Source organism: Mirounga angustirostris, unplaced genomic scaffold (genome assembly GCF_029215605.1).
Source record: "Mirounga angustirostris isolate CCGP_5_RB_7025 unplaced genomic scaffold, mMirAng1.0.hap1 SCAF_6, whole genome shotgun sequence".
Classification (NCBI taxonomy): domain Eukaryota; kingdom Metazoa; phylum Chordata; class Mammalia; order Carnivora; family Phocidae; genus Mirounga; species Mirounga angustirostris.
In genome coordinates this window covers 52,732,786-52,748,291 of record NW_026991714.1, presented here as the reverse complement: position 1 = coordinate 52,748,291, position 15,506 = coordinate 52,732,786, and the positions used below count along the sequence as shown (strand labels likewise).

General features: G+C 36.1%; 1 protein-coding gene across 3 annotated transcripts in view; it reads right to left on the bottom strand.

Moving 5' to 3' along the window:
- Nucleotides 1-15,506, bottom strand: part of RC3H1 (ring finger and CCCH-type domains 1) — an 83,916-nt gene that overhangs the window by 30,655 nt on the left and 37,755 nt on the right. For all 3 annotated transcript variants that reach the window (XM_045877425.3, XM_045877427.3, XM_045877426.3), the window contains exons 3-7: nucleotides 13,512-13,632; nucleotides 12,143-12,382; nucleotides 11,525-11,700; nucleotides 7,812-8,012; nucleotides 4,242-4,374 (exon numbers count right to left, since the gene is read on the bottom strand). In XM_045877425.3, the coding sequence (XP_045733381.1) occupies nucleotides 4,242-4,374; nucleotides 7,812-8,012; nucleotides 11,525-11,700; nucleotides 12,143-12,382; nucleotides 13,512-13,632 (871 nt within the window). The remainder of the gene's footprint in view (nucleotides 1-4,241; nucleotides 4,375-7,811; nucleotides 8,013-11,524; nucleotides 11,701-12,142; nucleotides 12,383-13,511; nucleotides 13,633-15,506) is intronic.

Below are 15,506 nucleotides of genomic sequence, written 5' to 3'. Positions count from 1 at the left end.
CTGTGGACTAGCCAATTTGTAATGGCCATTTTGAAATTCTGCATAAATGAAGTATTGGTAAACAGAATGTTTAAGAAGTCTGAATGAATAGAAGAGTCACTATATAAAGCAACTCTGCTATATATCCTCTTCATTTAATATTTGTCTAGTGTCAGTGCTGTGATTTTATAAAGGAAAAGTTAACCACAAATATGAAATATTCTCTAGGAGAAAATATAAAAAGAAGTGAGAACACAAACATAGAGATGAATTCCTCTTGGAGACACTCTGAGAGGCTTCTAGGTGATGGCTGTGAATGAGGCTTTGAAGGACTTCCACTTGTGAGTTTCACTTGGAAAAAAAAAACTAAGATATAGAGAGGGTGAAGAGAACAGTCATATAAAAAAGTAGTTTGGAACACCTACTAAGTCCCAGGTATTGTTCTAGTTGCTAGGGAAGCAACAGTGATCAAAACAAAAAACCATTATATCCAAGGAGAGGAGACAGACAATAAATAAGATAATCGAAATATAAATAATTTACATAATGATGACTTGAATAAATAGAGCAAAGAAAGGGAGTGGGACTGATATGTTTAAAATTTTAGACTGGGTGGCCTGAGAATGTCTCCTTGAAAAGGTTACATTTGATTAAAGACCTGAAAACAGAAGGGGAATGAGTGTGCCTTGTGGATATATTAGGAAAAAAATGGTTCTAGGAAAAGAGAAAAATAAGTGGAAAGGCCCTGATGTGGGAATATGCCGGGCATGTTCCACGGAGGTCAAACTGGAAAGGAATGAATTAGGTAGAAAAGAATAGGAAATAAGCTTAGAAAGAGGTAAAGAACCCCACATCACTTGAGGCTTGGTAGGTCATGGGAAAGATTTTCGCTTTTACTGACCAACAGAAAGCACTGGAGATTTTTTTTTCAAGATTTTATTTATTTATTTTAGAGAGCGAGTGAGTGAGAGAGCACGCGTGTATGGGAGCAGGGAAAGGGGGAGAATCTGAAGCCGACTCCATGCTGAGTGTGGAGCCCAACCCAGGGCTCAATCAGTTCTGGAGAATTTTTGAGCAGACGGGTAACAGGATCACTCTAGTTCTTATGCTAAAACCAGACAGACAATAGGAGGCTATTCTGTAATCCCTGAAGAGAGATGAGTATAGTAGCAGTGAAGGTGATAAGCAGATGGATTCTAGATGGATTTTAAAGGGAAGGGCCTACAGGGTATGCTATTGGATCAGATGTACCACATGTGAGAAAGAAGAGTTGAAGAGATCTCCAAGGTGTTTGAACTGAGGAAATGAAATGGAAGGTTGTAGTTGCCACTAAAAGGAATGGGAGGTGGGGTTAGGGCAGTGTTTGGAACTCACTTTTGGACAGATTAAGTTTGAAATTCTTTTTTTTTAAAAGATGTTTTAATTTATTCATTTGAAAGAGAGAGACAGAGAGAGCACAAGCAGGGGGAGAGGCAGAGGGAGAGGGAGAAGCAGACTCCCCACTGAGCTGGGAGCCCGATGTGGCCCTCAGTTCCAGGACCTGGAGATCCATGACCTGAGGCGAAGGCAGACACTTAACCATCTGAGCCACCCAGGTGCCACTAAGTTTGAAATTCTTACTAGATATTCAAGTAGGCCTGCTGGATGTTGAGCAAAAGAATTCAGGAAGAAGTTTTGGGCTGATATACTGCATGTTTCACAGATTCTAAATCAACTGCAACATACACCATTATTTTATGTGCCACCAAAATAAAAAAGATTGTTAATTAAATTACACGTCATTACTTACATAGATGCATCCCAATTTCAGAAATGCTAAGATCAAAAGAAATGTGGACTTCAGAACTGATGAAATATAGTAAATTTGTGAGTCATGTAAATAATATTTAAAGCTATGAGACTAGATGATATTATCTAGGGAATGGGTATAATTAGAAAAGAGATACATGTATTAAACTCTGGGAGCAATCCAAAAGTGCGAGGGTATGGAGATGAGAAATTAGCAAAGAAGGCTCAGAGGAGGGTCCAATAAAATGAGAATGAAACTCGGAAAGTCAAGTGAAAAAAGTGTTAAGAGGATCAGAAAGTGAACAACAACATTAAATGCTGCTAACAGGTCAAATAAATGAGAACCAAGAACTGATGTCTGGATTTAACTTCATGGAAATCACCTGTGACCTTGACAGAACCGTTCTGGTTGACAGTAGAGATAAAATGCCTGATTGGAGTGAGTTTGAGAGCATGTTTAAAAAAAAAAAAAAGAAAGAAAGAAAAATAGTAGTAGGTGGATGGCAAATGTTGTCCAAGTGGGTTATGATGACAGGAGTAATAGGATGTTTGTATGTTGACAGAAATACTCCAGTAGAGAAGGAAACTTGATGATATAAGAAACAGAAGTGATATGAAGTGATATACTTGACAAGATGATATTAGGAACATGAGAAGGGAGAAGGGCCTGAGCTTAGAGGTACAGTTTATCCACTGTTATACAAGGACTGCAGACTATATTGGCACAGATACAGATAAACAGGTTGGTGGTTGATGGGGTGGTGAACTTGTGGAAGTGCTCTTTTGATTCCTCAGAATGAGCAAAGCACAATAGTGAAAAAAGAAAAATGTCGACTATATTCTAGGAATACATCTGATCTGGTTTGAGTAAGCAATTTTGATAGTAAAAAATTTTTTTTAAGATTTTATTTACTTGAGAAAGAGAGAGAAAGACAGAGAGAGCACACAAGCAGTGGGAGCAGCAGAGGGAGAGGGAGAAGCAGGCTCTCCGTTGAGGGAGCCCAGTGCAGGGCTCGATCCCAGGACCCTGACATCATGACCTGAACCGAAGGCAGACACCTAACTGACTGAGCCACCCAGGTGCCCCATTGATAGTAAATTCTATAAAGGTAGATTGATAAAAAAATAAAATAAAATAAAAAATTAGAGGGCCCTGGAATGCCACTGTCAAGAGTTCCAAACCTTATTCAATAAGCAATGGGGTGTCACTGAAAGTTTATGAGCACAGAAATAAGATCAGAGATGTGATTTATTTTGCAGCAGTAAGTGGGCTGGACTGTAAAAATTGAGAGTAGAGGAAAATGGAAGGCATCCAGTCTCAGGTAAAATAAGGCCCTCACCAATGCAGTATTAACCAGCATGGGATAGAGGGATATTGTGAAAGAACAGATAGATCCTGTTGTCTGAAATGGTATGTAGAGCAAGTAAAAGGAAAAGATACAAGCTAAGACAAGAGACTCGGGTTTTAAGTGTAAATACCTCAGACAATGAGGTCATTTAACAGAGAATACAGGAGGACGAGCTGGAATCAAGTGAAGAAGAATTTGCTTTGAAGATCAGAGATGATGAAGACTCTCAGAAAGCATTTGGGAAAGTAAGTCTGGAGTGATGAAGAGACAACAATGATAAGAGATATTTGGGAGTCTATTTTCTACAGAAAGTGATACCCAATGAATGACCTGAATCATCAATAGAATGCAAAAAAACCAAAATTCCAAGAACACAACTGGCCTAGTCCTTAGTGGGCAGGAGGGAAGAGTGGTCAAAATAAGACAGAAGGAGCATTTAAACAAGTCAGAAGGAAACTATGAGAGTACAGAAAGATAAGGTATCAGGAGTTTCTATATTGAGGAATTAGCCGACAACATTATCAAATGCTAAAGAGAAATCAAGTAATTTGAGGACTGAGAAACCGCCTTTGGAATTCGAGACTGGGAAATTACTTGTGAATATTAGGAGTTTTTTAGCTCAGGTGCAGGACACAAGCTAAAAATACCTTAGATGTGAAAAATGAAAGTTGGGTGATTTTCAGGTCAAGGGCAAGGAGCAAGAAAAGGGTTGACAAAGTAAAAATATGCAAGAGAGGATACTTGATGAATTAGACATTATCATCACAGAGTGGGGGAAAAAATGGGGCCAAGAAAATGCAACTAAGGACATAGGATACAGAAAAAATTAGAGAACCTGTGTTTTGTCAAAACAGATGAGAATAGTAAATACAGCACAATTCTGTGATATGGGAAGGATCCCAGAGTGAATCTACTTCCCTAGTGAAGTGAGCAGGAAGTACAAAGGTTTTAAATAAATACTGGTTGAAGCAATAAACAGATGGACAAGGTTGGGGCAGAAACTTAAATACTGTGTAAATGGGAAATTCTCAAGGAATGTAACAAAAGATAATTAATTAAAAGAATCACTGAGCAGCACTGAGGCACTCATAGGACAGTCCATTAATTTCCCTTAGGTTTATTTACCTGGACTAGGGTCAATGTTTGCCAATAGCTCCAAATGGGGTCTTAGTCGGTTCAAATTTGCTGGATCTCCAGTTCGCTGGAGAGCAATTGTTAGTTCCTGAACACTTTGTGCAAAAGAGGCTGGGGTCTGCAACTTAAAAACGATAAATATTAACTTTCCAAAAACCAGCTAATCCTTTTAAAGTAAAGATTATTTACAATATTGCAGTCATTTTTGCAACTTATTATATTTAATTTTATCCTCCCACACATTCCAGGCTTTGGCCAAACTGGATTACTGGTGCCTGAGCAAACCCTGCACTTCCCTGCATTCACAGCTTGGCAGATTGTAAACTCTCTTCCCTCTGATGGCACATTCCTCAAATGTGAGCCCTTTCTCAATTCCTCAATTTGGAAGTATACTCTTTCTGTCTTAACGTTCTTAGAGCACTATATTAGTTTGGTTCTTGGAGTGCTTCCAAAGAACTGAAATTTGGAGTCTAGAGATAACACTATACAATACCAAGAACAATGAAACTGAACTCAGTCAAACTGAGCTTGAGTTCAGGTTTTGTTAGAGACCACAAATCATGACACCGGATATAATCTTTACGGACTCAATCGAAGTCCATCTGTGATATGGACTAAAAAATTTCCAAAGTCCACTCCAGCTCAAAAATAATCTTATAATGGTTTGGGATTCTTGGAAGCTATCAGGCTGTATATTTTCCTCAAGCTTAATTAATGACACACTTTCTTACATTAACTCCCTAAGAGGCCCTACATATACGACCTTTAATAGGGGGAAATTGATTAGATTATAGTAACTAAAGGTGCTTACTTGGAAACATTTATTAATATAGATGAGACCCTAAAAGGTCACTCTTTAAAAGGTAATTTTTTTTTTAAAAAAAGCATACATTTTAAAAAACATGAGAAATAACCATTCAAATGCTAACATGCCTTTATTCAATTTTTTCATCTTTGCATGCTTTTTATAAACTTAAAATCATTTACACACTTATGGTTTTGGCTACCATTAATATTATAACAAAAGCATTTTTCTACTGCTAACCATTTTTATTATGAAATATTTTAAACTGTCTAATATAATGACAACACCCATGTATCCATCACTGATACTTAATAAAAATATTACACTTTTTTAAAAAGAAACTGAATGTTATTTATCAGCTGAAGAGAGTATCTGTCTTGAAATAACTTATTTTAATGGCCATATAACCGTATTCTGAGCAGAGAGCTAGATAACTTCTTTAACCATCTGCTTATTTTCTACTTTATAAATAATGTAGCAATTAACACTTTTGAACTCATAACCTTTTTCAAAGTTTGGATTATTTCCTTAAAATATATTCCTGGAAAGAGCAAATTTGATCAAAGGACATGAACATTTTTGAGTTTTTATTCACTGACAAATTGTTTCCCAAAGGTTTTAACTAATGCATTTTACAAACCATAAGCAATGTATGGCAATATATGTCTCTTTTGCTAATTTAATAGGCAATATTTGTAATATTCGTTTTAAATGTGCATTTAATTATTACTGGGGCTGAATTTATCCTATCAATTACATATGTTTCTTCTTTGTGAACTGATAATTCATGTTTATCCATTAATTTACTATGATTATTGCTTTTCATATCACTTTTAATAAATTCTCTGTAGGGTCCAACACAGTAGCCATTAGCAGTATGTGGCTATTTAAGTTAAAATTAATAAAATAAAAATGTAGCTCTTCAGTTGCACAGTCACATTTTGGGTGCTAAACAGCCGTGGGTGGCTAGTGATCACCATATTAGTGCATATATAGAACATTTTCACTACCACAGAAAGTTATACTGTTCTAGATAATAAGATGCCACATACACTGCAAAGTTTAGCAGTTTGTTGTAAGAAGGTCTCTGGATATTAAATTCAAACTATTGCTCATGATGTGAAGATACTGTTACAGGATAAATTATATAGTCTAGTTCACACAAAAAGGTCAACCTGCTTGTAGAACCTTTATAAAAGCAAGCCAAGTTTCTCTTCAGAGGTAGAAAGTTACTTCTTTAAGAGACCATTACTAAGGTTTCAATACATTATAATCGGTCAGTTGCATAATTTCAGACCTAGGAGTTGCAGGTAAAGTTTGGGCAAAAGTATCTAGAAAAGATTTATAGGACAAAACAAGTAATATACATTATACTGAAAATTGTGTAACAAGCATATAAAACACATTCCCCAATTGTCCTTTGACATCAATACACTACTCATTCAAATAATCCTTTCTTGGGAATAACAAAAAGTGACAGAATAGTCTGGAAAGATTTGGTGGTTAAGAACAGGGATTCTAGAGTCAGTATACCCAACTTCAAATCCAGCCCTGTCACTGATTACCTATGTGATCCTGGAGAAATGTACTTAATCTATCTCCCTGGGACAATACAGGGTTATTGAAAGAATTAAATGGATTATTTAAAACGACCAGGCACCAGTAAACTCTCAGTAAGTGTTAAATAGTATTATATTTGATCTACCCTTACATCTTGATCTTATTTCTTTAAATTAAATGTGGGTGGACTCTAAAGTATAATCATCTCTCTAGTTTTAAGTATTTAAGGTAAAATAGTAAAAGTTAATGCTATCATAACATATATATTTACATGGTGCTTTAAGACTTCCTATACTTTCCTATACTTTCATATACTTCATGTTGAATTACAACAAAAACAATTATAGGATTATCCTAGTTTTAATAGAATTAAATATAGCACTTAGAGCCAGCAACAAACAATGGAGCCTGACCATGTGTACTCTAGTGATCTTTTATCATAACAAAGAAGAGATAAAGTAGAAATAAGTTTATTGAAAATTTGATCAAACCTAGAATGACTGGTAACTTATTATGTGAAATTATTGTGGCTAAGAATCATAAGAAACCTCAATGTATACATTCTCCAGAACACTGAATGGCTGTTACAGGAAGACAATAAAGGCATTTAGAAAATGGGTTTAATTAACACAATGATTAAAACTCAGGGAACAAAACAAGAAGGGAGAGAGGCAACAATAATAGAGATGGAAGACTCTCAAAATAAACTAGAGTGTGCCAGATAAACTATTATAACACTAGTCAAATCTTATATGAATAATGTCAATTATACATTAATTTAAAAAACCCTTTATATAAACAAACTGGTATTACTATGTGACAAGCTATGATACTCAGCTACAGATAATGTAATTTATTATTTTTTTTATTCTTATGTTAATCCCCATACATTACATCATTAGTTTTAGATGAAGTGTTCCATGATTCATTGTTTGTGCATAACACCCAGTGCTCCATGCAGAATGTGCCCTCCTCAATACCCACCACCAGGCTAACCCATCCTCCCACCCCCCTCCCCTCTAGAACCCTGTTTGTTTTTCAGAGTCCATCGTCTCTCATGGTTCCAGATAATGTAATTTATAAGAGCCTGACACACAGTATTCACTTTAACATACATTTATTAAATAAATTACTAAATCATGAATTACCAAAACTCCAAGATTAGTCCAAGAAGTAAGGAACAAAAAAGGGTCTACCTTGTCAATAATTGACTGCATATGAGACTTGTGAGACTGGTCTCCATAAAGTAAAGAGGACCATTGGTCTGGTGCAATTCGTAAGCCTGCTTCCATGGCAATTTGCACTATCTGGGAGTCATGTTCTCGCCGCAAAGCTTCATAGGTTCTAAATTCTTCTTTTAGCTGCATCAAAGAAGAGTCTTCATCACGTTTGGTGACCTAGTAAGACATACATAATCTCATGAGTCAGGTAAGAAACAAAATGAGTTTATACTTTATATGAGCATATATAGAGAACAGATAATTTTTAATAACAAATTTAACAACAATAACAAGATTAAAATGGAACACACTGTTTTGCCTGTAAACCATTTCTGCCTTTAAAGACATCAAAATCTTGTGAATAGGTCTTATGAAAAGAATGAGTATGTGCTGGAGGAAAATCCCAAGATTGGATAGACCTTAACACATATATAGAGTTTAAACTGTGTATGTGTAGATACGCATTTTTGAAAAGAAGAAAATACTCGAGGCACCTGTCTGGCTCAGCCAGTACAGCATGTGACTCTTGGCCTCAAGGCATGAGTTCAAGCCCCACATTGGATATGGAGCCTACTTCTTTATATATACATACATATGTACACACACACACACACACACACAAATAAAGCAATGACTTAAAAAAAGGAAAGAAAATATGCAATTATCCTGGAAAAAAAACCCAATGTATGTTTCTTCTTCATAACTGTGGATTATTAAACTTGGGCTTGCCTGGCATTGAGCTGGCTAATACTCCTAAGTGAAAGAGCTTCAGTCAGATGCTTGTATGATTCTAAAGATGATTAATCTGTGCTTAGCTTAATTTTCCACAGAGTTTTGCAGGCTGGGCCACCATCAGAAAGTATAAAATAATAATGATGATAATATCTTTTAGTAATTAAAATGATTAACCCTTATTGAGCCCTTAGTATGTACTAGTCAGTGTGTTAACTTATTTACCCATCATACTGACATTAACTCATTTAATTCTCTAAACTTGTTGAGGTAGGTACTATTGTTATTTTTGCTATATTGCTACATTTTGAATCAAGCTGGGTTTAGGCCAAAGGCTCAAGAAATCAAAGTTGAATAATTTTTTTTTAAAGATTTCATTTATTTGAGATAGAGTGAGAGAGAGCGAAAGAGAGAGAGAGAGAGAGCATGAGCAGGTGGGAGGGGCAGAGGGAGAGGGAGAAAAAAGAATGCTCTCCACTAAGCAGGGAGCCTGACGCAGGCATCAATCCCAGGACCCTAGGATCACGACTTGAGCCAAAGGCAGATGCTTAGCCAACTGAGCCACCCGGGTACCCCCAAAGTAAAATAATTAATTCTAGTTCAGGATCATCTGTATCCTAATATATTTCAGAATATATTTTACCTTGTTAACCTTTTATGCCCATAAAGACTCAAATTCCTCTAGTAGAAAATTCCCATTTTTTTCTTCCACCAAAGAAAACTACAGCAAGACTTCTAGGTCATCCTGATTATATTTTTAAATGTATTCCATTCTTATCAGAAGAAGGTCTAACTTAAATTTTGTTAGGTAAGTCCGTAAAAGACCAAATAGATAAAAAAAAAAAAAAAAAAAAAAATCAAGAACTAGAGTCACAAAAACAAAAAATATCTTGCCACTATTCAAAGGCAAGTCAAAAGACCAAATGCATTATGTGGATGTATAAAAACACCCTCTCAATATAGGCTAAACCTTATTAAAATGTAGAATGTTTTCTATAAGATATACTAGGGTTCTCTGGCCTTGGTCCTCAAAACTGTCTTTTAACTAAAAACAGTCAAAGATTTCTAAGAGATGCATGTCTAAAGTAAGTCCTGGAACTATACTGTACTAAGAAGGACCAGAATTATCCCTGTCTGAAAAGGTTTTCCTTTAAAGATTTTATTTATTTATTTATCATGACCTGAGCCAAAGGCAGACACTTAAGGACTGAGCCACCCAGGCACCCCTGAAAAGGTTTTTCAAATGGAAATAAAAGAGATGCTAAAAGGATGCAGCCAGAACACGGCTATGTGGACACATACAGCTATAAGGAAGAATGGAAAATGCCTACCGATGTGACTTCCACAAAGAAAATGAAATAGGTATTGGTAGATACTTAACAGAAACTCTGCCATGTTGAGTAAAATTTAGGGTATGGACCTATTGTGATGAGAGAAGGTAAGTCTTCTCATGATGGAGATTGTAGGACACATTACCAGCAAGAGAAGAAAGCAGGTAGACAATGAAATAAAGGGAAATAATCATGACTCAAATGAAAAATAATTGGATTTTTACAAATTTCCAATCTCTTTTCAATTACTATTAATGCTTTTAATTAGGATTGAGAGAGGTTCACTGTGGGTATTCTGGGGTTTTTGGACTAATTTTTCACAGGGGGAGGATGGATTTCCTTTTCTTTCCTTTTATTTTTTAAGCTTGTAATATTGTATCTGTCTGGTGCTGTTATTAGAGAAAAAAGAACTCTGGAAGCAGACAGACATTCTGAAGTATATTCCAGATTACACTGTACAATCATGTTATTATAATCATTACAACAAATGTGAGTTATTTGGGGACAATCTGAACTAGCTGGGAGTTATTTTGGCTAGAGTTTCTGACAGTTCCAGAGGTACCTAAGGCCAAGGACAGGGTTGGGTACAGACCTGGAGCGCACACCTCATTTTCATTATATATATAATCTGACTCTAGAAAGAAACATCATAATGTGGGCATTTAGTTATAGAGCTTTAAAATTTTTTTAAAAATTAAATTGGTATGCTTTTGGGGCACGTGGTTAAATGTCTGCTTTCAGCTCACTGAGCTCCAGGTCAGGCTCTCTGCTCAGCGGGGAGCCTGCTTCTCCCTCTCCCTCTGCCTGCCACTCCCCCCGCTTGTGCTCTCTCTCTGTCAAATAAATAAATAAGATCTTAAAAAATATATAAATAAACTGGTATGCTTTCCTGTTGATTTTGTAAACCATTCTATCTTTCTCAGGAAATGAGAAAATAAACTATAGTAGACTGTAGGATTTTTTAGTTTGAGTGTCAGATGAGGGGACATGGTGACCCAGGAATGGATATCCTTATAGTTTGTATGAATTAAAAAATTTTTAGAGGCATGCCTCCCTGGCCCATGAAGTACTAGTTATGTGTGTGTCAGAAGCAAGAAGCCTTGACACTAAGAAGTCAGGAAAACAGGATGAATGATAAATGATACACAGTGAGCATTGATGTTTGAAGCAGTGCTGATTCAATTGGGGATACAAAAGAATATGTGCGGCATTACTATATATACTGAAAATGAAATGGCAAATGAACTCCAGTACTCTATATGTGGAATTACAGCAGGAGCAAAGAGCAAAATGAAACTTCTTGCTTCAATTACTCTCTGTTCAGACCAATTCTGCATATGGTCTTGGTGAAAAAAATGACACAGCTTATTAGACTCTTCAAATATAAAAATCTATAAACCTTAGCTATGTTGTTCAATATCTAATATACAAAACTTAATATAACAAGTTTTAACTTTAATAGGACACCATTTACATTCTTTTTATTTATTTTTTTTACATTTTTGAAAAGAAAAAAATTACTGAAATTTTCTGAGGGGCAACTTTATTAAACTCAAAGTTGTACTACTTAAGTTTGGGAAAAAGACAATGTTTCCTTTTAAGCTGAAATTTAACATTAGTTCATACCTTGAAGCAGGAAGCTCTATAAAGGAGCTGGACAACATGCCCAATGCTAGTTTTAGAGGCCTGAGGAAACCGCGGCTCCAACCTTTGCACCACAAAGAGAACCAATACTTTTCTTGACAAAGCAGAACCATCTTCCAAGGCCAGGAGAACCAGCTTTAAAGCTTCCTCCTGCATTGCTAGGAAAAGTTAGGCAAAACCAAAATTTATCACGTACAAAGATAAGATAAATTTATTTATCAGAAGGGCAATGTTTAATAATTTCTGCAGGTACCACTCGATGGGCAACACAACACAATAACACATATTCACAGTTACACTTTCTAAACATTCTGGGGCAATTTTATATTACACTCTGCATATTTTATTTAAGAAAGCAGATAAAAAATTAATACATTCAAGAAAAACCTCTAACAAACTGAAAACTTTTAACACTGAGAGAAGTTTTACATGGTCTAAAATACTGACATGGAATTACCGAAGCCATGACTGTCAAGTGGGATATTTCTTGGTAACAACAGAATACTACAAAGAACTAGACTTTGTACATCACATTTATAGTTCTTAACACCATACTTTTAGAATTACTAGTATAGTAAATATCAAACTTTAATCACATACCTGGTCCAAGGAACTGGCAGCCCCTAGCCCTGACTGCTGCCCAAAGATTAGAGGAGAGTTGCTGAGGATTCTGGTGCTGAAGAATGAGCTCTGTAACTGTTCGTTCACCTAAAGATCGAGCTGCTCTCATAGCACGAATCCTGCCTTCTTCTTCCACTAGTTGGCAGTGGACCAGAGTCACCAGCTTCCTCTGCATTGGGCGACTCAGAACACTCTGAGTAGTGCTATTCAGACCCACTCCTTTAAAAGAGAGTAAAAGGTTATTTCTAGGTTTACAATGCAATTTTAGAGTCCAGAAAAACTTCCTCTGATGGGCTGACTGACTTACGCATACATGAATAATTCCCTGTTCTACTAGAATGTTTAAAATAAATAATGGATAAAATTATATAAAGCCTAGTTTGCTTTTAAAAGTATACAAAAGCTGTTATCTCATGTAAATATAACACTCATTACAACATTAAATATATCATTATTCATCATAACCATGGAGGAAAAAGGGGAAAAGGCCAGACAACATTAATAATTAGTTTAAGACTCAAATCTTGAGGTCCTAACAGTTATGGCACATTATTTCATAATGGTTAATTTTACCTTCCTAATGAAATAATAAGCCATAATGGCAAGGCAGTTAAGGGCAACTTCCAATTTTATTTCACTCCCTATGGCACACCATATAAAACTGAATAGAAGGCAGACAATCCAGAGTTGTCAAATGATGGAGAGCCCTTCTGAAACCACTAGTATATTCACTTAGTTTTGCAACTCATTCAAATGTTTTCAACATCACATAAACTCTAAATTCACTTATTTGATGTGGTTTGTAATGATATTATTTAGTGTTTGTGGGTTTGATTTACAATAAATAAGTGAATTTCATTAGCATTCACTTAGAGGCCACAATTTTTTTAAAGATTTATTTATGGGGCGCCTGGGTGGCTCAGTTGGTTAAGTGTCTGCTCTGGCTCAGGTCATGATCCCAACGTCCTGGGATCCAGTCCCATGTCGGGCTCCTTGCTCAGTGGGGAGCCTGCTTCTCCCTCTCCTCCCCGCTTGTGCTCTCTATCTCTGTCGCTCTCCCTCAAATAAATAAATAAAATCTTAAAAAAATATATAAGTACAATAAAATATTGATTTATTTTAGAGAGGAGGGGGAGGGACAGAGGGAAAGAGAAACTCAAACTCTGAGCTGAGCACAGAGTCTGACAGGGCTCAATCCCGGGACCCTGAGATCATGACCTGAGCCGAAACCAAGAGTCAGACACTTAAATGACTGTGCCACCCAGGTCCCCCCATAGCCCACAATTTTTATGATAATAAAAACATCTTTAATAAACATGTTTAGCATGGATAGTTGCATCTGATTTACCTCTAGCACTGCTGAGTGGTTTCAGGTACAATGCTAACTCTTCTACACATTTCTTGGCTTCCTCATAATGCTTTGTATCTTCAACCCCACTACACAAAGTAATGGGGGGCTGCTCCGGGACCTTGAGGTCAAAAGAAAAGGTCTGTATGAGTACTCATTAATTAAATGTTTGATTGAGTATATTCTATGCGCTGCTACTCTAACTGTGGTAACATCAAAGCTCCCACTAAATTTTTTGAATTCCTCCAAAGGCCTTTTCTATACTAACACACAAAATTTAACGCATTATTTTGGTTTTGTAATAGCTTTACTGAAATATAATTTGCATACCATATAAGTGACCCATTTAAGATATACAATTCAATGGTTTTTAGTATATTCATAGTTGTGCAACCATAACCACAATTTTAGAACATTTTCATCATCCCTCCAAAGAAGGCCATACTTTTTTAAGTCTCCCCTCCCATATTTCCTTCCAACTCTCCACCAACCATAGGAAAACACTGATCTATTTTCTGTCTCTATGGAGTTGCCTATTTTGGACATTTCACATTAACAGAATCATAGATTCATATAGTAACTTCCAAAGTGGCTATACGATCTTTTATTTTCACCAGCCATTTCACCAAATGAGTTCTATTGGTCCACATTCTCACCAGCATTTGGTATTGTAAGTGTTTTGGATTTTAGCTATTCTAATTGGTGTGTAGCAGAATCTTGTTTTTTAATTTACAATTCCTTAATGACAAATATGTTGAGCAACATTTCATTTGCTCATTTGCCATTTGTGTATCTTCTTTGGTGAAGTGTCTATTCAGATCTTTTCCCATTTTAAAATTATGTCCTTTTTATTACTGAGTTCTCAGAGTCTTTAATATATCCCAGACACAACTTCCTTTCAGATATATGAGTTACAATTACTCTCTCCCATTCTGTGAGTTGTTCTTTCACTCCCTGATGGTGTCCTTTGAAGCACAAAGTTTTAAGTCTTGATTTAGTTCAATTTATCTTTTATTCCTTGTGCTTTTCATGTCATATCTAAAAATAACCACTGTCTACTCCAAGATCATGAAGATTTATGCCTGTATTTTCTTTTTTTTTTTTTAAGATTTTATTTATTTATTTGACAGCGAGAGAATTAGTGAGAGCCGGAACACAAGCAGGGGGAGTGGGAGAGGGAGAAGCAGGCTTCCTGCTGAGCAGGGAGCCCGAAGCAGGGCTCGGACCCTGGAATCATGACCTGAGCCGAAGGCAGACGCTTAACGGCTGAGCCACCCAGGTGCTCCATGCCTGTATTTTAAGAGTTCTGTAGTTTTAGCTTTTGCATTTAGCCTTTGGTTCATTTTGAGTTAGTTTTTGAATATGGTGTGAGGTAGGGTCCAAATTCATTCTTTTGCATTTGGGTATCCAGTTTTCCCAGCACCATTTGTTGGAAAAACTGTCCTTTACTCAATGAATGTTCTTGGCAACATTGTCAAAAATAATTTCATATGTGTGTATTTATCTCTGGGCTCTGTTCTATTCCATTGATCTACATGTCTGTCTTTATACCAGTACCACACTGTCTTGATCACTGTAGCTTTGCAGCTTCAAAATCTGGAGTGTGATTCCTCCAACTTTGCTCTTTTTCAAGATTGTTTGGCTATTTGTGGTCCATTCTGATACCATATGAATTTTAGGATGGTTTTTGTTGTTGTTGTTGTTTCTGCAAAAAGAACCACCACCATTGGGAGTTTGATAGAGCTTGCACTGAATTTGTAGATTGCTTTGGGTAGTACTATGATCTTAACAATATTAAGTCTGCCAATCCATTAACACACAATGTCTTTCTATTTATTTATGTCTTCTTTAAATGTCTTTCAGCAATGTTTTGTAGTTTTCAGTACATAAGTCTTTCGCCTCCTTTACTAAACTTATTCCTAAGTATTTTATTATCTGATACTACTGTAAGTGGATTTGTTTTCTCAATTTCCTTTTGGATTGTTCATTGCTAGT